Source organism: Westerdykella ornata (assembly GCF_010094085.1).
Source record: "Westerdykella ornata strain CBS 379.55 unplaced genomic scaffold EI97scaffold_15, whole genome shotgun sequence".
NCBI classification, from domain to species: Eukaryota; Fungi; Ascomycota; class Dothideomycetes; order Pleosporales; family Sporormiaceae; genus Westerdykella; species Westerdykella ornata.
This window is the reverse complement of record NW_022986865.1, coordinates 278,709-297,550: the sequence shown is the minus strand read 5'-3', so window position 1 is coordinate 297,550 and position 18,842 is coordinate 278,709. Positions and strand designations below refer to the sequence as shown.

At 52.0% G+C, this 18,842-nt stretch overlaps 8 protein-coding genes across 8 annotated transcripts; 5 read left to right on the top strand and 3 right to left on the bottom strand.

The window, feature by feature from the left end:
- Positions 1-678: 678 nt before the first annotated feature.
- On the top strand, positions 679-1,636 carry EI97DRAFT_379965 (NAD(P)-binding protein; the record flags this gene model as incomplete). Its single annotated transcript, XM_033795737.1, has 2 exons — positions 679-787; positions 837-1,636. 2 exons carry the CDS (start codon positions 679-681, stop codon positions 1,634-1,636), a joined length of 909 nt encoding a protein of 302 aa, XP_033652771.1.
- Positions 1,637-1,863: 227 nt separating this feature from the next.
- On the top strand, positions 1,864-6,340 carry EI97DRAFT_434460 (uncharacterized protein). The gene has a single exon (XM_033798632.1). It carries the CDS (start codon positions 2,362-2,364, stop codon positions 5,986-5,988), a length of 3,627 nt encoding a protein of 1,208 aa, XP_033652770.1. The 5' UTR covers positions 1,864-2,361; the 3' UTR covers positions 5,989-6,340.
- A 1,043-nt stretch (positions 6,341-7,383) lies between these two features.
- Positions 7,384-9,574, bottom strand: EI97DRAFT_468177 (Sodium/hydrogen exchanger; the record flags this gene model as incomplete). The annotated part of the gene is made up of 2 exons (XM_033801644.1): positions 9,234-9,574; positions 7,384-9,062 (listed from the first exon to the last, which is right to left on the bottom strand). The coding sequence occupies exons 1-2, from the start codon at positions 9,496-9,498 to the stop codon at positions 7,384-7,386; spliced, it is 1,944 nt and encodes a 647-aa protein (XP_033652769.1). The 5' UTR covers positions 9,499-9,574.
- A 1,026-nt stretch (positions 9,575-10,600) lies between these two features.
- EI97DRAFT_81740 (uncharacterized protein) lies at positions 10,601-12,117 on the top strand. Its single transcript, XM_033803108.1, has 4 exons — positions 10,601-10,841; positions 10,958-11,084; positions 11,142-11,843; positions 11,899-12,117. The coding sequence occupies exons 1-4, from the start codon at positions 10,801-10,803 to the stop codon at positions 11,989-11,991; spliced, it is 963 nt and encodes a 320-aa protein (XP_033652768.1). The 5' UTR covers positions 10,601-10,800; the 3' UTR covers positions 11,992-12,117.
- A 654-nt stretch (positions 12,118-12,771) lies between these two features.
- EI97DRAFT_379795 (cytochrome P450) lies at positions 12,772-14,534 on the top strand (the record flags this gene model as incomplete). Its single annotated transcript, XM_033795732.1, has 4 exons — positions 12,772-12,995; positions 13,051-13,296; positions 13,359-13,535; positions 13,586-14,534. The coding sequence occupies 4 exons, from the start codon at positions 12,772-12,774 to the stop codon at positions 14,532-14,534; spliced, it is 1,596 nt and encodes a 531-aa protein (XP_033652767.1).
- A 570-nt stretch (positions 14,535-15,104) lies between these two features.
- On the bottom strand, positions 15,105-15,680 carry EI97DRAFT_379653 (uncharacterized protein; the record flags this gene model as incomplete). Its single annotated transcript, XM_033795722.1, has 2 exons — positions 15,105-15,264; positions 15,322-15,680. The coding sequence occupies 2 exons, from the start codon at positions 15,678-15,680 to the stop codon at positions 15,105-15,107; spliced, it is 519 nt and encodes a 172-aa protein (XP_033652766.1).
- Positions 15,681-16,528: 848 nt separating this feature from the next.
- Positions 16,529-17,799, top strand: EI97DRAFT_443465 (uncharacterized protein; the record flags this gene model as incomplete). Its single annotated transcript, XM_033799829.1, has 2 exons — positions 16,529-16,777; positions 16,834-17,799. 2 exons carry the CDS (start codon positions 16,529-16,531, stop codon positions 17,797-17,799), a joined length of 1,215 nt encoding a protein of 404 aa, XP_033652765.1.
- Positions 17,800-17,966: 167 nt separating this feature from the next.
- Positions 17,967-18,821, bottom strand: EI97DRAFT_81677 (uncharacterized protein). The gene is made up of 2 exons (XM_033803107.1): positions 18,330-18,821; positions 17,967-18,274 (listed from the first exon to the last, which is right to left on the bottom strand). The coding sequence occupies exons 1-2, from the start codon at positions 18,645-18,647 to the stop codon at positions 18,134-18,136; spliced, it is 459 nt and encodes a 152-aa protein (XP_033652764.1). The 5' UTR covers positions 18,648-18,821; the 3' UTR covers positions 17,967-18,133.
- Positions 18,822-18,842: the final 21 nt, after the last annotated feature.

Sequence of the window (18,842 nt, the reverse complement as noted above, 5' to 3'; positions counted from 1 at the left end):
TTGTCCGTAGGCTCCATGCAGAGTGTCAGACGGGTTCGGTCTATTCTTTTGGGCATGGAGGGGCAAGACCATTTATTATTTTCCTGAGAGGTGATTCTGCAGTCTTTGTCGCCTTCACCATTGTGAGGTAGCAATATCATGAGGACCTCTCACAAGCAGGCCTCAGACAAGCTACACCTGCACACTTATCGAGACAGAAGGACATCAAATATCAGATTCTATTCAAGAGCAGATTTCCTACACCAGACGATGGCCTGAGGTATTCTGTGGTATATACTCCTGCATGGGTCAGTCGGTCTCCGAAACCCTCTCGGAGGGGCAGCATCTGAAAAGAGGTATACCACACCATGCCAAGATTAGCCATCATGGATTCTACCACCCGTGGACCCCTCCTCAGCCCTTCGCCCTTCAGTTAGACTACCACGGTGATGATCATGATGGACCTCGTCCCCCAGAGAAAAGCACCCTCTAGGCCAGTCGAGGCAGTGGTTTCATGGGACTAACCATCAATGTACAATCCGTAGATGCCGACGATACCTGGGCCGGCTATCCGCACTGCAGCTGCCCCCCACCACGACCCCGCTATTCAGCCATCATAACAACCGCCTGTAGAATTATAACTTTATTATTAACCTTCTCACAGAACAACTGCTCCCTCTCCAGAAACGCATCCTCACCATGTCTATACCCAGCAGTGCTCGAACAGCATCGACCAACCTCCTCTGGGGTCCGACCGGTCACCGAGTGCTAGAAGGCAGACTGGCCATTGTTACTGGCGCTTCAAGAGGTACATCTACCCCTCATCGACTCTCGGAGCTTCTTCTAACAGTTCACAGGCATCGGCGCCGCCGTCGCCCGCAACCTCGCCAGCAAAGGCTGCAACCTAGTGCTCAACTACACCTCCGACTCGTCGACCAAGCTCGCCGAACAGCTTGCCCAAGACCTGCGCTCCGAACATGGCATCAAAGCCGTCACCGTCCAAGCCAGCATGGGCTCCGAGGAAGGCCCCAAGTACATTGTTGAGGTTGCAAAGAACCACTTCCAGCACCCCAAATCCGGCAACTTCCAGATCGACATCATCATCAATAATGCCGGTGTGGCACGCAACGATACCCTCGAGACGGTATCAGCTCAGGAGTTTGCGAGGCAGTTCAATGTCAATGTGCGGGGGCCGCTGCTGCTCGTGCAGGCGGCGTTGCCCTATCTGCCGCATGATCGCTCAGGCCGCATTGTGAACGTCTCCTCGGTGAGCTCCTCACTCGGCTACATCAGCCAGTCCATCTACGGCGGCACCAAAGCCGCCCTGGAAGCCATGACGCGGACATGGGCTCGCGAACTCGCAGAACGTGCGACCGTCAATGCGATCAATCCTGGTCCTGTCACTACGGATATGTATCTCTCGACAGACGACAAGTTCACGGCGCAGAATAAACCGCACATTGAGAATACGCCGCTGGCAAGGCCAAGGCAGGGAATCGATCCCCCGGAGATCTACGAGCCTGCGATGAAGGCAGGTGGGAGGCCGGCGTATAGCGAGGAGATTGCGGGAGTGGTCGGGATGCTGTGTACGCCCGAGGCAGGGTGGACGACGGGGAGTGTCGTGTGCGCGAATGGTGGGATGAAGTTTACTGTTTGAGCGTGATCATGTGCAGCATACTGGCTGTGTCGGTTAGTAGATAGATATCCTTGGGTGCGAACAAGAGCAGCGTTGTCAATAATGCAACTGTGATCGATGTTAAAAGAGTTGGAGACATACCACAGACCGTAGAATATGGGGTTGGTTCATGCCAAGACACCGTACAACCACCACCTCCTTGCGCTTCCTCCTCCCTACCATTCCCCTCCCTTATGTAACCCCCCTCAGCTTTCACACTCTCACAGCCTTCGCCATCCTTTTCTTTCATCCTCGAACCGCACAACACTTCCTCCGCTCTTCTCGCAATGCCATTCGCCATCTCCATGCTCCCGTCAGCTCACCCCTCAGCACGCCTCACGGTTGCTCTGGGCAACGACTGTTTACCCGCTGGCACGTGCATCTCACCCTCGGCGCCCAGCCTCCTCCGATGCATTCCTCGATGAGCCACCGAACTGCTTCTACGCCCACTCATTGGCTCCCAGCACCATCTGCCCGTTGCCGCTGCACGAAAGATACTCGGGCGTGATCCACAGGGTCCCGCGTTGCGCCATGGACCGCTTTGGAGGAGGCTGGGCCTCTGTTTACAGACCGGGCTGCCCGCCATCTCTGTGCTCCACTATCCGTGTCATGAACCGTTCCCCTCCTAACGCAACCACTATCGCCAACCGTTCGGTCCATGTAGGAACCAGCCCTTGCAGTCGACCTCCTGGTCTTTTCCTCCCTTCATGATGCATCTGCTGGCTGCGCCGTCGCTGGAGATGGGCTCGTTCAGCGTTTTCGCTACGCCTGTTGTTCCTTTCGTTTGGTCCATCTTGCTGTTCTTTGTCACCGCTCGGTCGCCGTATAACCCTACTCGTGTTCTTCAGCATGGGACCGAGCTCTACGTCTTCCGACCGCTGGACGGCTCCTCGTCTCAGTTTTCCTTGGAACATGTCGCAATATCGTCCAAGCTCGATGCTTCAGAGATACAGTACACGAGATTGTCCTCCGAATTACCCTTCCTCGCCTCCGATACGCAGAAACCATTTACCCCGGTGGTGGACAGTGCTGGTAACGTTACGGTATATACTGGGGAATGTGGGTCGGAAAAGGGAGAGATCTGGACATATGGCCCTGGGACTCCGGATGAACGCAGGACCAAAACCTGGTGGAAGCAGGATGTCGTTGTGAGTCGGGAAGATGAGGATGACCGATCGACTGGACCACGGTACCTTAACGGGGCCATTGCCTTTTCTCCAGTCGTTGACGGCAACATGACAGACACGAGTGTCTACATGTTCGGTGGCATGTGTCCAACCCAAGGAGACGGCGAAGACTGGCAAGCCCATGCGGAATATTCGAACTTGATGATGGCACTGGATCCTCTGGCAAACGATGTTCAGCCACTGGAGTATCGCCTTAGTCTATCCACAAGTCGAGGACCACCTATACCGGAAGCGGGATTTACTCTCACCGCACTTGCGCCGAGCTATTCAAACCGTAGCGATGGCAGCCAGACCCGCCAACAGAATTTCGTGCTAGTGGGCGGCCATACGAGCTCCGCATTTATCAATATGTCTCAGGTCGCCCTCTTCTCGCTCCCTCAACAAGGCTGGACCTTTGTCCCCGTGCAGCAACCAAGCACCGAGAGAACTGACCTTGCTATTCGAGGTGACATCACTGAGGTCGAGCCCCGATCTGGTCATACGGCTGTTCTAACTCCGGATGGGCAACATCTCGTCGTCTATGGCGGTTGGATTGGCGACCTCAATACTCCTGCACTTCCACAACTGGCTGTTCTAAGTCTCGGCGAAGAATACGGTGGGGTGGATCAATGGGAATGGTCCGTTCCGGTAACGAGTGGCCATGGGCTAGAGAAGGACTCTGGCCTGTATGGCCACGGAGCAGCAATGCTTCCTGGCGGAGTTATGATGATCACCGGAGGCTACACCATATCCCCCTCGAGTTCACGGCAACGTAGAGGTGTTTCTGTCAATGACAGGACTCTCTTCTTCAATGTCAGCTCCAATACCTGGATTACCGATTATACGCCCCCTAAAGACCCGCAGGCGGAGCCTAGTAAATCTGGCCCGCTCGCGACAACATCTCAAAAAGCAGGTCTGGGCGTTGGGCTTGGTATCGGCGTGGCTGCCGTGCTTAGCTTATTCATATTCTACCTCTGGTATACTAGGCGTCTGAGGAAGCAGCGCGAGATACGGGAGAAGCAACTTCAAGAGCTATCACTCGGCGCGCACCGATACACGCTGGATAACCTGTCGCCGGGACCTACAGAGACGTATTACGATGATGCACATGATCATTATTCTTCGCCGACAAACGGAAAGCATGGGACCAGAGGATGGAGACAACTCAACGCCCAGGACGCGGAACGAACAGGACTTCTCGTGGAAATCCCAAGTCCAACTAGAGGCCTGAGACGCAGCCTTGGCAATCGACCCACCTATCTCATGAACAGATACGATGAAAGGAGGCTGCATGGATCGGGCCACATCCACGTCATCGATGAACTTGAGGAGGAGCAAGAAGAAGAACGAGCTGCGCAGCGTCTTCGGGACCAAGGCCAAGAGCAGAGCGGTGCCACCGAAAACACCCCCCTGCATCGGTCAGAGATGTTGGAAAGAAGGGAGTCGAAAGGAGTCTCCATCTTCGACAATGCACCAATCCTGGACCCCTTTGTGGCAAGCAAACGCGGATCGCGCATGGATATGGAGCAGAGCGCACCGCTCATCCATTCCGCACCTGCTTCACCCGAGCACGAAGAACTGCATCATAGGGCAAATGAATGGCTCTCGGTACACGACCCTGGGCCCGTCCGTCGTAACAGCCAACATTCTGCTGGCCGCTTCTCGCCAGACAAGTCCGATCGGACGGAATCGACTCTGAGCGAGCGTAGTATGCGGTCCAACTTGTCATCAACTGGAAGTATGGCGAGGACTGCTTCGATGCGGTCTTCGGCAATCTTGAACTGCGCCAACCCCTTCCAAACACCAGATGGAAGCCCACCGAATAGCAGATCGAATCGCTATAGTGGAGGATGGGAGAGCTCGGATGAGCGCAGCCAATCGCTCACAAGTACGCGCTCGGTGTTTGCAACAGCAGCTGAAGAGAGGGACTCATTTACCACTGCGCCAACTTCATTCATGCAACTCCAGGCCGAAGGACAATCGCTGTTGGGAGGAAACCCAGAACGAGCTCGTCCAGGGACGTCGTCCACTTCCAACGCGTCCTCTTCTCACGCATATCAAGACACTGGTACTCCGATGAGCTGGGCGGGCACGGCTACGACGTCTCTCGCGGCTTCATCACAGCTTGATTGGCCCGGACAAAGCAGGAAGCGCCGCTGGTTGGGCAGCGTTCGCAAAGCTCTCGCAAGGTCCTCAACCACAGGACCATCAAGCCGTACTCGCTCCATGACCACTTCAACCCCTCACTTAGACCGCTACAGAGACGATCCCCAGTCGGCAATCGAGCCGCATCCCCAGACTCGCAACTCATTCCCGGCATCTTCCGCACCTCGCCGTGCCGCCAGCGACGCCACCTTCTGGCGCCGCAGCAGGAGCAGCAAGCAAGATTGGATGGACGACCAACTCGATCCGATGGATCCTCGCTCCATTTGGCGGCGTAAGAGCGGTGATGACTTCGGTGCCCCGGAGGATGCAGCTCTCGCGAAGAAGGCGCGGCAGAAACAGGCAACCTTGATTGATCTCCTAGAGGATGCGGGGACGTTACCTACACCGAGGCCGATCCAAGCCGGCGACTTGGGAGACGCGAGAAGTGCGCATACGGTGGCGACGGAGGATGAAGATTGGGATGTTGAAGCCGCGGTGGAGAGGCGGGTTGTGCAAGTCACATTTACGGCGCCGAGGGGGAAATTGAGGGTCGTGAACGCGGACATCGATCGCTCCAGCATCCTGAGTCTCCCTCGCGATAATGAGGAAGCAAGTCCAAAGAATGCGGGCGGTCGGTCGGACACGGCTGCCGCTGCCGGTGCAAATAGTCCTTCAAGTACGGCAACGGCTTCGCCGGGTGGAAATCGCGTCAAGGACCTGGTTGGTCGCTTTGAAGGCGTCGCTACGGCATCACGCTCGTCACCTCTTGCAGGGGCTTCCACCTCTTCTCCTCCACGACCAGCATTGAAGACGGGGCAGGAGTTCCTCTTGTCGCCTTATTCCGTTTCGCGTTCACCGAGTCCGAGCCCCAGCCCGTCGATCAGTAGTTTGAAAGTTAGGGCGAAGCAGGGTCGGAGTTCGTTGGCGAAGACACAAAGTTCCGAGACGGGTGGGAGGATGACGGAGACGCCGGCGGGGAGATTGTGCTCGGAGGATATCACCACGCTTAGGGGTGCGAGCTGAGCTGGGCATGTGTATATGGTGCTGGGAATCGGCGATTCGATGCTGATGTCTTGTTCAGGTGGTAGGGGATTGAAGCAAAGCTGCCTGGAATTTTGATTTTATAGTGTCTCTGATGGACAATGGCATTTTGTGGGCGGGAATCTGTTGTATATGTAGGCTTGGGCCTTGTATGGAGGAGACTAGTGCCAGTTTGATGCACGTTCGAACGTTCGTTTGATGTAGATATGCTGAGGGATGTGATCATGTGCGTATGTGGTTAGTCTATAGGTACTCCGTACTGGATGTTAGATGTTAGATGATAGATGTAATTGTTACTTTCGTTTGCGCCCGATAGTCAGCGTGGATATCTGGACAATGAAGTTACAGTTTGGAGCTCAGCAGGTCTAGAGCTCATGCACAACTCCACTCCCGCATAACGAACGTCTTGCCATTTTTTTCTTTCCTTTCTTTTTTTTCCTCCCTATGTACCTCGATCGTCCTCGGGGAGCACACGCAGAGGATTCAGTCCCTGGAGGTTTGACCAGTGTGGTGCCATGGGTCAGTCAGCACCTATGTATTAGCTATACGCAGCGACGACGAACCAGTCCATACATCTATCTATTCTCCGGGATCCATCATCAGCATCATCGTCACCATCACCATCATCACCATCATCATCAACTGTCAGGTGATGAGAGCTCGCAGCAGAAAAAATTGCTCCTTGTTGCCTATCTACAAAGGGAGAGGAGGCTCTATATCTACACCATCTTAGCTGAATGCAGAAATAAAAGCTTAGAGACTTCGAATCCATCTCCACCAAGTAATCTACTTACAATTGCCGAGTTTCGGCGTCCTGAAAGGTTCCCTGGCGAGTCCCAACGCTCTCGTTAGTACGTACACCCGACTGTACGTATGGTCGGTACATGGTGAAGTAATTGGAATTTACAAAACTATCCTTATAGGTTTAAAATAGTATAAGAAGCATCCCCCTAGCTTAAAATAGAAGAGATAGAGAAGCAATTTACTGGCACCTAGTCTTTAATTGCCTAAAATAAATATATTATAGTCTATTTACGTTAGTTTTACAACATACTGTCACGGTTCGTGCCTATATAACTATCCTATGCAGAATAATCAACAGTTGTTGATTATTCGTACCTTTTTGCAAGGTTGCATGGCTCGGTGGCATAGGGTCGGGTCCTGACACATACAGCCTACTTATAAGCTCTATTCCTGTACTAAAAGGTATAGAGGACTAATTAGAAACGCTCGTTTAGGAAGTACAGGCCCCCTCCTCTATTTAGTAGAGTAGTTAGCTGAAATTTACTCCGTTCCTTACTGTCGAGAGCGTTGCCGGCGACTAGTGAGGGGTCCAGAACCTCCACATAACACATCATCACCGTCTCCTCCCCACGTCTACCCCAACCCCCAAACCCCCAAAACATCTCTCCCCGCACCACTCTCCTGCTTCTCGTCCTCCTTTCTCTTCCGCTCCTGGAGTTCCTTCACCCTGCGCACGCAGAGCCCGACGCCGAGCGGACCGATGACGGTGCACAGGACGATGGCCCAGGTTACGACGAGGAAGATGTCTGAGGGGGAGGTGTTAGATGGAGAGGGGGTAGTAGAGGAGGATGGGGTAGAGGAGGAGGAGGAGGAGGAGGAGGAGGAGGATGAAGAGAAGATGCCCTTGGCCTCGGCGACGCCGGAGATGAGGAACCCGATTTCGCCCCGTGCGCACATTGCGAGGCCCAAGATTAGAGCGGGGTGGAGGGAGAGTGGGGTTTGGGGGTTGGCGGTGGTTTGTGGGTGGGGGGGTGGGTGGTGGGAGGATGGGCTCGAGGTGTCGGGCCTGGAAGATGGCGTTGATGATGATGGCGGGACTGACGGGGAAGAGCTGGGGCCGGGCGCGCTGGTTGTTGCGTTTCGTGTAGTGTGGTCCTGCAGCTGCTTGTTCTTCTCCTTCTTGCTTCGGAAACGCTGCAGGAGAGATTCCGAGAGGTTTGCTTTGAGTGAGGTCACTCGACTGGTGGTATGCTTATCACTATCTTTCTTCCCGCCGCCGACGGGAAATCGAACAAGCCACAGGCCGCAGACGAGTTTCCCAAAGGCCATTAGGATGGCGTAAACGATGCCTTTCCATAAGATGGAGGGACGGAACATGCGGGTGAGGGGGATGGAGAAGCCAATGGAGGCGAAGAAGAAGGGTTGGAGGATTCTCGAGACGGATGGGTAGTAGTAGTGGTGGTAGATGGCGGGGCCGGATGTATCCTGGTTACTGGAATTGGATGTGATGGGGGCACGAGTGGATTGTACGTCGGTGGTAGGGAGAATCCTCTCTCCTGAGTCTCCTTTCTCTGTGCGTGAGTTTTCTTCAGCTGGAACGAAATCAGGTCCTTCGTTGGGTGGATTCCCAGTGGCGAATGCAGAGCCTCCTCTTCGCTTCCCATCAACGACCGGGTCGCACGAGTTGGACGTGGGAATGGTGGGATGAGGTACTTCCGAGTCCCACCAACTAACCACCGTTCCCGCAATATAGGCGGCAAACAGATTGGACGTTCCAGCGTACGTCGCGCCAGCAACCAAACCAACCAGGAGGACTGAGTGCAACGCAAAAACCGTCTGAGTCTGACACAACAGACGGTTGAGCTGCCCGGTCGGATGCCCCTCGCGGTAACGGTTAAGCCATAGCATAGCTGGTCTCACGGCGAGGAGGCAAACAATCGGAACTGCCACAGCGAACGCAATGGAAACGAGGATAGGACGCACAACAGTCACCCAATCGAAGGCCTCACCACCGAGATTCGATATCACCTGAACCATTACTAATCCGACAACATCGTCCATCATAGCTGCGCTCGTCAGCACTACGCCCAGCCGTGACGCTGATAGACCGCTGGATGCGAGGACAGTGAAGGTAGTGCCTAGGCTGGTGGAGCAGAGGGCTGCGCCGGCGGCAAAGGCTTGCAGTGGAGTTGCATTGAGGAGAGGTTGGAGAGTGTAGGAGAGTGCGATAGGGACGGCGATTCCGGTGAGGGCGACGCCGGTGGAGAGGGCGAGATTGGCTTTTAGGGATGGGTAGGAGGTTTGGAGGCCGCCTGTGGGATGTTAGATGGTCCTGAAACATGTTCTCTTCAACTCAGTTGAGTTCTACAATAGTCGATATAGCGGGACTTTATATCTGGGTGGGCATCCCAGGCCAATATCTCTATTTCCGCTAAACGGCCACGACGCTAGTATTGACAGATTTAGGAACTGGAGATAGGAACCTTCATATACAAGCAATACCAGCCCTAGATAACCCAATTGGACAACGGACTTTTCCACTTCTGCAGACAGCCATCTCGCACCAGGCGTTCCCCAAGCGATGCCGACCAAGATCTGACCTAACAATCCGCAAAACAGTACCTTGTTGAGTACCGCGTTGACGACATTGAGCACAAGGAGGAAGGATGAAAGGACTAAGATGGTAATGATCCCTGGCTCATGGTAGGGCAGCGAAGGGGCGGTTGAGGGGGAGCTGGGTGGGGTCATGAAAGTGAGAGACGATCGTGAAGCGAGTTTCGTTGAACATTAAAATATAGAGATGCGTGTAGTGTGTGTGCAGGTGTTTTGTCGGAGATAAATAATGTTACAATTGTCACGATGACGGGCAGCCTAGTTTGAGCGCAAGCCTTCGGATAACTACGGCGGACTATATTTGGATTTAGTGCCAAAACTCAGATCACCACGCAATACGAAGCCCTGCGTACTTGTATGCGTACTCGTACCGCTACTTACACTGCGTATATGTACTGCGTACTTGCTCTGCGTATATATACTGCGTACTTGCACTGCGTACTTAGATATAGTATATTCTTCTACTGTGTGCCTGCGCTGCGTACTTGCGCTGCGTACTTGCGCTACGTACTCGCGCTGTATACTTGTACTGCGTACTTAGATATATCATATACTTCTACTACGTGCCTGCGCTGCGTACTTGCCCTGCGTACTTGCCCTGCGTAACTTTTAGTAATGTAAGTATACTACGCAGAAGAAGTACGCAGGATAAGTACGTAGTGCAAGCACGTAGTATATAAACGCTGCATGTACGTAGTATATATCTATAGAAGTACGCAGAGCAAGTACGCAGAGCAAGTACGTAGTATATATATACGCAGTATAGGTACGCGGTACAAATACGCATACAAGTACGCAGTGCGCAGGGCTTCGTGTTGCGTAGTAATCTGAGTTTTGGCACTAAATCCAAATATAGTCCGCCGTAGATAATCCCTACGGCAGGCTGTTGTAGGCAACACCGCCATCAATCGAATTTGCGATTCTGCGATTTTGCAAAAAGGCACAAAACAGCATAAAAACAGCATGTTTCTAGCTGCGCAAGAGGGTATTTCTAGATAAGTAGTAGTTAAGAAGACTATTATAGATAAGAAAAACATGCATGCAGAGGTGTAGGCCTAGGTGCAGAGATCCAGAGGTGTAGGCATAGGTACGGAGGGCTAACGTGCAAAATCGCAGAATCGCGAATTCGCGAATTTGCCTGCACCTACGCCTATACTTCTGCACCTACGCCTACACCTCTACATGCATGTTTTTCCTATTTATAATAGTCTTCTTAACTACTACTTATCTAGAAATACCCTCTTGCGCAGCTAGAAACATGCTGTTTTTATGCTGTTTTGTGCCTTTTTGCAAAATCGCAGAATCGCAAATTCGATTGATGGCGGTGTTGCCTACAACAGCCTGCCGTACACCCCACTTCCTCATCGCTCTCCTCTACGGTCTCCTCTACGGTCTCCTCTCTGACAAAAAGACTCTGGCCAATTTTCCTATGGCAATATGGCTGCAGATCACAAAAACTACATCCGTGATCTTTCAGAGTAAGTCCGTTTCTCCTATACCTTTATCAAGTGGTGGCAGATACCCTTTCTTATCATAACGTCAGTTAGACTTGCTCGCTAATCTAGTGTCCACCACTCCTGCTCATCTGTGACAGATATTTGACGGCTGGTAATCTGTCAGACCTCACCGTCACCTTTGGTGAGAAGCGATGGCAGATCCACAAAGCTCTCGCATGCTGCCATTCCAAATGGTTCCATAAGGCCCTCACTGCTGGCTTCAAAGTAAGTGATTTTGAAAGATGACGTGATCCCTAAGCGTTAGATAACACCGATTTATAGGAGACGATCAGCGGAGAAATCAACTTGCACGATGATCCCGAATTCGCTAATGCACTTGACTGCATGGTGTCGTACTTCTACAACGCGGGCTACCATGCGTCTAAATACGACACTTCGGCGTCCTTGCTTCATGCACAAGTTGCTGTTATTGCCGACAAGTACGACTGTCCGACACTCTATAAGCTAGCCAAAACTTCATTCGCAAAGTCCATGATTGCGATGCAGAGCGACGACTGGGTCACCATTGCTGCCTTCATCTACGACTATACGACAACCGAAGTACCAACCCATGTGGAATTGCGCAAACTGGTAGTCGCAGCCACCACAGACGGGTCCATTGTTTCAACGTCAATGCTTCAAGATAAGGGCGTGGTAGAACTGCTTCGTTCAAATGCGGATTTGGCGACCGATCTCCTGCTAATGCGAAAATCTATACTGGCAACCAGCACATTTTCAGTTGTAACCGTTGTCATTATGTGCACGTTGGATCTCAAGATTGCTCTAATCTGGGGCAATTCGGTTTCGGCCTGCAGGGCAGATATTGCCGGCAGTGCGAGATCGGAATCGCAACAACGTCCACACAAAACACACTTCAAATCAAGCTTTCGCGGGCTTTCCGTTGTCCCCAGTGCGAGGGTATTCACACCATCAAGCCTAAGCCGCCGGTTAGTTCTTGATTGGCGACCGGAGTCAGCCAAGCAGGTAAATATACTCCCAAAATCCAGCATTCTTCTGTTACTAACGCGATGAATATCAGCATCTTCAGCGCACAGGTCTACATACATGGATACGGTCTCACCCAGCATTTCTTTTGTCAATTGCATTATCACGTAAACTATGCACTGCCTAGCGGAGTATAGTACCAGCGAACGGGAGGCAGTGCTATACATTACCATATAGCTCTTAAAGAGCACATACAAGCCGCGTGGAAGTGATACGCCAAAAGTTCCCGCTGCATTGTAATGACAGCACAGTTTCTAGTGCGAATACAGCAAGACATAACGAGGTGGATACCGCAACGGCAACAAGAGAGCTAAAGCAGCGACGGTGATAAATATAGGTAGCGAAATTGAGGGCTTCCTATGATATAATAGATCATACGCTAGTCCGATTTTGAACAATAAGTGGAACTCAACTTTCGCGACCCGCAAAAACAAAGCTTCATCCTAGCTGGCACAAAGCATTCGTTTGGCAATGTCCTACGAATATACGCACGTTTACTATTCCTCAAATTGGTATTCTTCAAATGGTCTTTCAACGGCTGAGGCATCCGACGGAAACTCCGCAACATGTGCCTTTCAAAAGGTGGACATTAATAACCTCGAACGATTTGGCTCTGAACAAGCCCATCATACGACAATGGCACGACTTGTCAATCTCGGAAATAGCAGTTGGACTTTGTATATTCGGTTTTTACCGACTTCCTTTTCTTACCTCACGCATACGTGGGGTGAGTTGCGTCAAATGAATGCCGATGTAGAACAATACTAAGGCTAAGGACAATGGGAGCACCAGCATCGAGTTGACGCCCATGCAGAAAAGACGTTGGATTTACAACTCATGCACCACGATCGCTCCAAAAATATTCAGCACCTCAATTCGTCTTTTCGCAGTCGAGGATATACCCGATATGGCGCACGGCGGCTTCTTGACTAGATTGGCGCGCAGCATCAATTTCGACTCAAAAGAGTACATCGTCTTCTTTGTAGTCGTCACGGTATTGTTGCTCCTCTACAGAACGTTCCGTACCAGTCTCGACCCTCGCGAACCGCCCGCCATCGCCCCCAGACCGCCTATCATTGGCCATCTCCTAGGTCTCTATCGTCACCATGCCATGTACTTCAAGCACCTCTAGTGAGTACAAACCTCCATTCAACCCTTGGAATATCCCCAACTCACATTCCCTCAGCGACAAAAATCCGGATAACCCAATCGTCACGCTCCCAAGCCCCACAGGAAAAGTCTACGCTGTGTTCACCCCAGAACTGCAGCAAACTGTTGCAAGGAGTAGGCTTTTCCAGCGCACCGAGGGAAACTTCACAACGAGGATTTTTGGCGTAGAGCAGTGGGTGCTGGACGCAGTAGATGAGCAGACGGCGGAGCAGATAATGGCGAGCACTGCAGCGGGGTTGTCGGGGGAAGGGTTGAAGAAGATGTGAGTGGATGGATTACGATAAAACGGTCAGTGATGGTAAGAGTGCTAACTTATGAGTACAGGAATAGACGGGCGCTGGGTTATATTTCAGAGAGGCTGAACGCTGTAGATAAGCAGAAAGGGGAACAGATCCCGAATCTGTATCTATGGATCAGACATTTGCTGAGCACGGCGACGTCGAAAGCTGTCTGGGGCCTGTATAGTCCCTACAACGAGCCTGGCCTGATAGATACGCAGTGGTTCGTACATAATCCCTTAACGTGTGGCAATTCCCACTGACCACCACCAGGGCCTTCGAGGGCAACATGCAACTTCTCATGCCCGGCATTCTTCCACGCCTCATTGGCCGCACCGCCTACAACGCGCGCACCAAAATCCACGCCGCCCTCAAGAGATGGTACGAAGCGGGCCACGACCAGGACGCAGACCCTAGAACAGGACCCGCCGACTATGTCCGCCAGCGTGCCGCTCTGCTGCGCAAAGAAGGCCTGCACCCCGCGGATTTCTCCAAACTCGAAATTACGATTATGCACGGCGCGACGAGCAACACCGTTCCAACGCTCTTCTGGGTCGTCTCGTTCATCTTCCTCAGACCTGAATTAGTTAAGGAATTGAGAGACGAGGCAAGCATCACTGTCTTCGGTACCAAAGAATTCACGCCCTCTCCCAACGGCTCCGTCATCGACGTCCCCGTTGCAAAACTCGAAGAACGATCACCGCTATTGTTAGCGTGCTACCGCGAAGCCATCCGTCTAGCAAGCCAACCCATCACCGTGCGAAAAGTGGCGAAAGACTTCACTGTCTCGGATCCGCTTACATCGCGTACGTACCTCTTCAAAAAAGACGCAGATGTCATGCTACCAGCAACGACTTTGCACCGCTCCCCTTCGATCTGGGGTATGGATGGTGATGACTTCAATCCTCATCGTTTCCTCCCCTCCAGATCCAAGAATGAGGAGGAGAAAAGAGCGGAGAGGAGACAAGGAGCATACATGCCTTTCGGAGGCGGGAAGCATATGTGTCCCGGACGACATTTTGCGTGGGCGGAGATTAGTGGGTTTGTCACGGCGCTGTTGCTGGGGTACGAAATCGAGGGGCTTAAGGAGGAGAATGTGAGGATGGCGGACGCGAAAATGGGAGAGGCGATTGCGAAACCGGACATTGGGGGAGAAGGGGGGAGTGTGGGGTTGGGGAGGGGAGAGGGGTGGGAAGGTGTGGTTTGGAGGTTTGTGGTGTAAGGTGCGAAGGGAATTTGTAGGAAGGAAGAAGTGTCGAGGAGCATGGAGCTCGGAACTCCCGAGGAGCTGTGAGGGATAGGTGATTTCACTCAATGCAGCTGTATATTTACCCTCTCAATATGCAAATGGAACTTGCATACAATATAAATATTATCCAAGAAATAACGAAGTGTCAGCGATACTTTTGTACGACCATCCGTTTCACCTGACCACACCAAACTACACATTATATCAAGTTGTTTTCGTCAAGGACAGTATTTCTTTGCCTCGTATCATTCTTTCAGTCTGGACATTTGAACCAAACATTAATATTCACAATAGCCAAGCGAACAAACCCAAGACTACACCCAGGGCTCCGGTCGAGCCGTGTCCCGGAGCTAAAGGATCCGCTGCACCGGTCGCCGACGATGTAGTAGCCGTGCCAGTCCCTGTTGCCGTCGAAGTGGCAGATTCAGTGACGGTAGTTGTAGCTGTGGAGTCGGAAGCGGAAGTGGTCTGCGAAGTCGATTGAGAAGCAGTCGAACTGCATTGAATTGATCAGCATCCATCAAAGCATTGATATGGATATGCTTACGTAGCAGTCACAGTTGCAGTGGAGGCGGCCGAAGCGGTCAAGGACGAGATTTGCCCTTCCTCGACGAGCACGCCGCCGGACAACTGAGAAGGCGACTCCGAGTTCTGTACATTTTTGGCCTTGTTCTTATACGCATCGAGTGTCTCGCCTTGAGAACTATCATACAATATCAGCGGTGGCGAACACCGATTTCTTCCAATATGCTAAACTTACGGTAGATTTCTGCCCCCAACCATCCCATTCTGGCAATGCCTGTCCACGCCACAATACCAATACCACGGCCCTTCACCAGTGACATTGACCACAAATACTTTTTTCCCGTTATCCGTGCCGCTGAACGGACCGCTGTAGAATCCGCCTTCAGCGGGCGTGCAGGGAGAGCCGAAGTTACTCTGAATAACAGTGTGCTCGGGATACAATTTGAAGATCAAGACATCTCCCTGGGAGACGTTGTCCACTCTCTCCGGCGAAAAGCGTAGGCCGTCTTCGCCCACGTCGATTTCATGGACTGCCGCATTGGAAATGGAGAGTAGAGAGGAAAGGAGGAAGGAAACAGTGAGCTTGGAATACATGCTGATTCTTTTGATCGAGAGAAGGCTTCAATTGATGGTTCCACGGAGGAATGATAAAACAGTGAAGCTATTCAATCGATCTTTCCGTACCTACCATTCACACACTTAAATACATCATGTTGAATGCGGATCACACTCGTATACAAGCACAGGCTTGCGCCCAGCGTCGTCATCCTCTGTGCTAACAAAGCGAAAGCTTCGCATGCGGGGGTGACACAAGAGGCGTGAGGGGTACAGCTGTGTCCAATCGAATCATCACTATCAAGGCCGATGTCCGCACTTGGGATAAAGAGGACGTACATGGCGGTTTCGATTTTGGTGGTCCATCTGCAGTGGAGTATGCGGTGGAGGGGGCTGTGTAAGCCACTTGCTGTGATGTTCAGCCGGAGCCGTCAGTGGCATAACAGCGCGCAGCGGAGGGAAGAGGCTGTTGAGAAGAGAGACATTATATAAGAAATGAGAAGCGTTATATGAGTAGAAGTCCTTCATTCTCATGGTCCTTTACCATGTAAGGGTAGGACGCAAATTGCGAAGTCGCAGCACAAAGGCTGCACGGAATGACGAGTTGTTGAGACGGCCGGCTGATGTGTACGGACTACGAGTACAACATCTAGTCGTAGAGGTTCTTCTAAGGAGACGCAAATGAGAGGTATTCTCATAGACCTTAGAGGTGTGAAAGCACAGGAATTGCCGGAGGAGCAGATGACCTCGGGAGGAGGTGAGGAAGCACGAAGACGCTAATCCCAATTCGTGAATGGATATCGCTAATCCCATTCAGGCCATATCCCGTCTCATCTCATCAACAACGTCCGGTCCGCGCCGCATGCTCTCACTCCTCAACCCTCAACATGAGGCCGATAGCCAGCTTATTCGTGTTGCTTGTTCCGCTCGTTTTGGCGCATACTAGCTATGCCGCTCGAGCTCGTTCCTCTATTTGTTGCAGCTCACGAAGTTGCAATCACACTTGCACCGACCCTTTGGAACCCGTAACCGCTGTTGAACCCGGTCTATTGTACATAGTGAAGCTTCCGTGCCCTGGCTGCTCGAGTTTGGATAGGAAAGGAAAGAAAATTGATGGAGGTGCGTCAGATGACTTGGTAAGTTCATATTATACATGGAAATTGTTCTAATATCGCTAACTGTCCATCTGCAGCTGTTCAACATTACACTGTCGCACGACCGGTCCTCTCTCTTGTTGAATGATAGACCTATTTTCCCTCATACCTCGTCAGCCTTCAGCCCGCCCACTAGGTTATACGCGTACGAGATATCACCTACTTTCGATTACGGCGATCTTAAGACCGTTCTCGAGTGCAACTTTGGAGACCGAGATCTTCGCGTATGCTTCCGCTACCATGCGGTCTCCACTTTCCCGACTGACTACAACCTTGGCTTTGGAGAGAAGTCTATACTGGATAACCAAAGCACGGTACAATGGGCGATTACCTACGACCTCATCGGGTTGAAGCATGCCGAACAGAAGATGTTGAAGATACTAGTGAACGGATATGGGTCTGGAACAGAAGATAAGAAGCCAGACTTGCAGGAGTCATCTACGCTTTTTGGATCCCTTAAGGAAGAGCATGATCAAACGTACGAGCTTGAGATTGCAGACATCGGATTCGATCAGGCCATCCGACCATATCCCCTTCCGTCCCCTCTGAATGCTTGGGGCAAGGTGAAACACTTCTTTGGCCACGATCCGGAAACACCGAACCATGTAGTATACATCGCAGACGAGTGGGGTAATTACGCCAAGGAAGGGACATTGAAAGAGCTAGTCGGTATTTTCCTATTCGATTGGCCGTGGGATCTCATAGGAATCATCATTGCAAGTGTTCTGGGCAGCCTAGTAGTCTCGTATGGTTTTTACCGCCTGATACTGCTTGGATTGAAACAGAAACGGCTCGCGCAGTGGCGTGGGATGGACGAGGTTTGGCGCCAGATGCGTGCAGGCGAGTTGGAAGGCGATCATTTGCTCCGTAGTGAGTATAGAGACGAGCCAGACGACGGTTTACCGCCACGTTACTCGGCAGAGTTACCGATCAACAAGCCTTTGCCGAGCATACCACTCCCGGACAAGCCGTTGCCGGCTGTACCTCTCATCGACGATGTATGAGGTTTCCGATCCGCATTCTGCGAATGTGTGTTGGATTCGAGATCGAAGTCGTTCTACAGCCCATATGGTCTCAGAGATGGGAGAAGTTAAGGTTGCAGCGACTGTTCCCTTAAAACGCAAAGCGCCGGTTGCTCGTCTGTCCTGACAGCCGAGAGGAGACAGGCTGCGAAATCCGCTGCGAGACAGTGAGTGCGAGCTGCAGTAGCAAGCGTCTTCATCTTTCAGGCCCAATGGAGCGGAGAAAAGGGAGGAGCAGATTGACAAGGAGCGGCTCAATCGCGAAGACGAGTTCCTCCGGCCCAGAGGACATCCCCCTTCTACAAACCTTACGTCCTCAAGCTGTGGAGTACATTTGGGACAACATGTGGATTGATAAAACGCTCATGCAGGTGAGAGAGGGTGAGCTTGTCGCATCCCCTTCCCGAACCTCCCGATGTCGCCTTCCAAATGCATATGGTTTCAAGCATTCCTCAGTCTGGGGGTCGTGAATCGTGAGCAAGGAAATCTAGCTCCGCCGATCCACTCCATACCTGATATTTCGGTCCTTCAGTCGTCATCCAAACGCGGGACTCGGGACGGACAACGTGCTCACACAGGCTTGCTGAAAAGAGAACGGAGCTTGCTGCCATCTGGGGTCTGAGATCCGGTCTCCGATACCCGGGTAACCGTGACCCGTCAACTAGATGAAACCTAGTCCATTTGAGGCAAGTTTCTAGAAGAAATGCGGGCAGATGCAATATGCAGCCGACAATGCAAAGAACGGTCGATGCCTGAGGCACGACGGCATGAATATCAGCACCGTCATTTGATTGGGCATCTTCTACTTGCAACTTCTTTCGACAAATCATTTGACTCAATTCTGCTCCAACTAGTCGTCACTAGCATGACGTTTCAAGATCTGTGTCCGCCAATTGTGACCCTGGTATCCCCACAATATCAGACTCGAGGGTCCCACTGCTTAATTTATACAAGCTCTGCTGCAATTTATTCAAGCAATATAATCTCCGCCGCGGCTCTGAATCCCAGATTACCGGGCCTCGGTA

Excerpts from the sequence above, each read along its gene's own strand:
- EI97DRAFT_434460 (XM_033798632.1), top strand. The coding sequence starts at position 2,362 with ATGATGCATCTGCTGGCTGCGCCGTCGCTGGAGATGGGCTCGTTCAGC.
- EI97DRAFT_81740 (XM_033803108.1), top strand. The coding sequence starts at position 10,801 with ATGGCTGCAGATCACAAAAACTACATCCGTGATCTTTCAGA. Across the intron at positions 10,842-10,957 it reads TACATCCGTGATCTTTCAGA|ATATTTGACGGCTGGTAATC; the intron begins GTAAGTCCGTTT and ends CATCTGTGACAG. Across the intron at positions 11,085-11,141 it reads CCCTCACTGCTGGCTTCAAA|GAGACGATCAGCGGAGAAAT; the intron begins GTAAGTGATTTT and ends ACCGATTTATAG.
- EI97DRAFT_81677 (XM_033803107.1), bottom strand. The coding sequence starts at position 18,647 with ATGATTTGTCGAAAGAAGTTGCAAGTAGAAGATGCCCAATCAAATGAC. Across the intron at positions 18,275-18,329 it reads CTGAAGGACCGAAATATCAG|ACTGAGGAATGCTTGAAACC; the intron begins GTATGGAGTGGA and ends CACGACCCCCAG.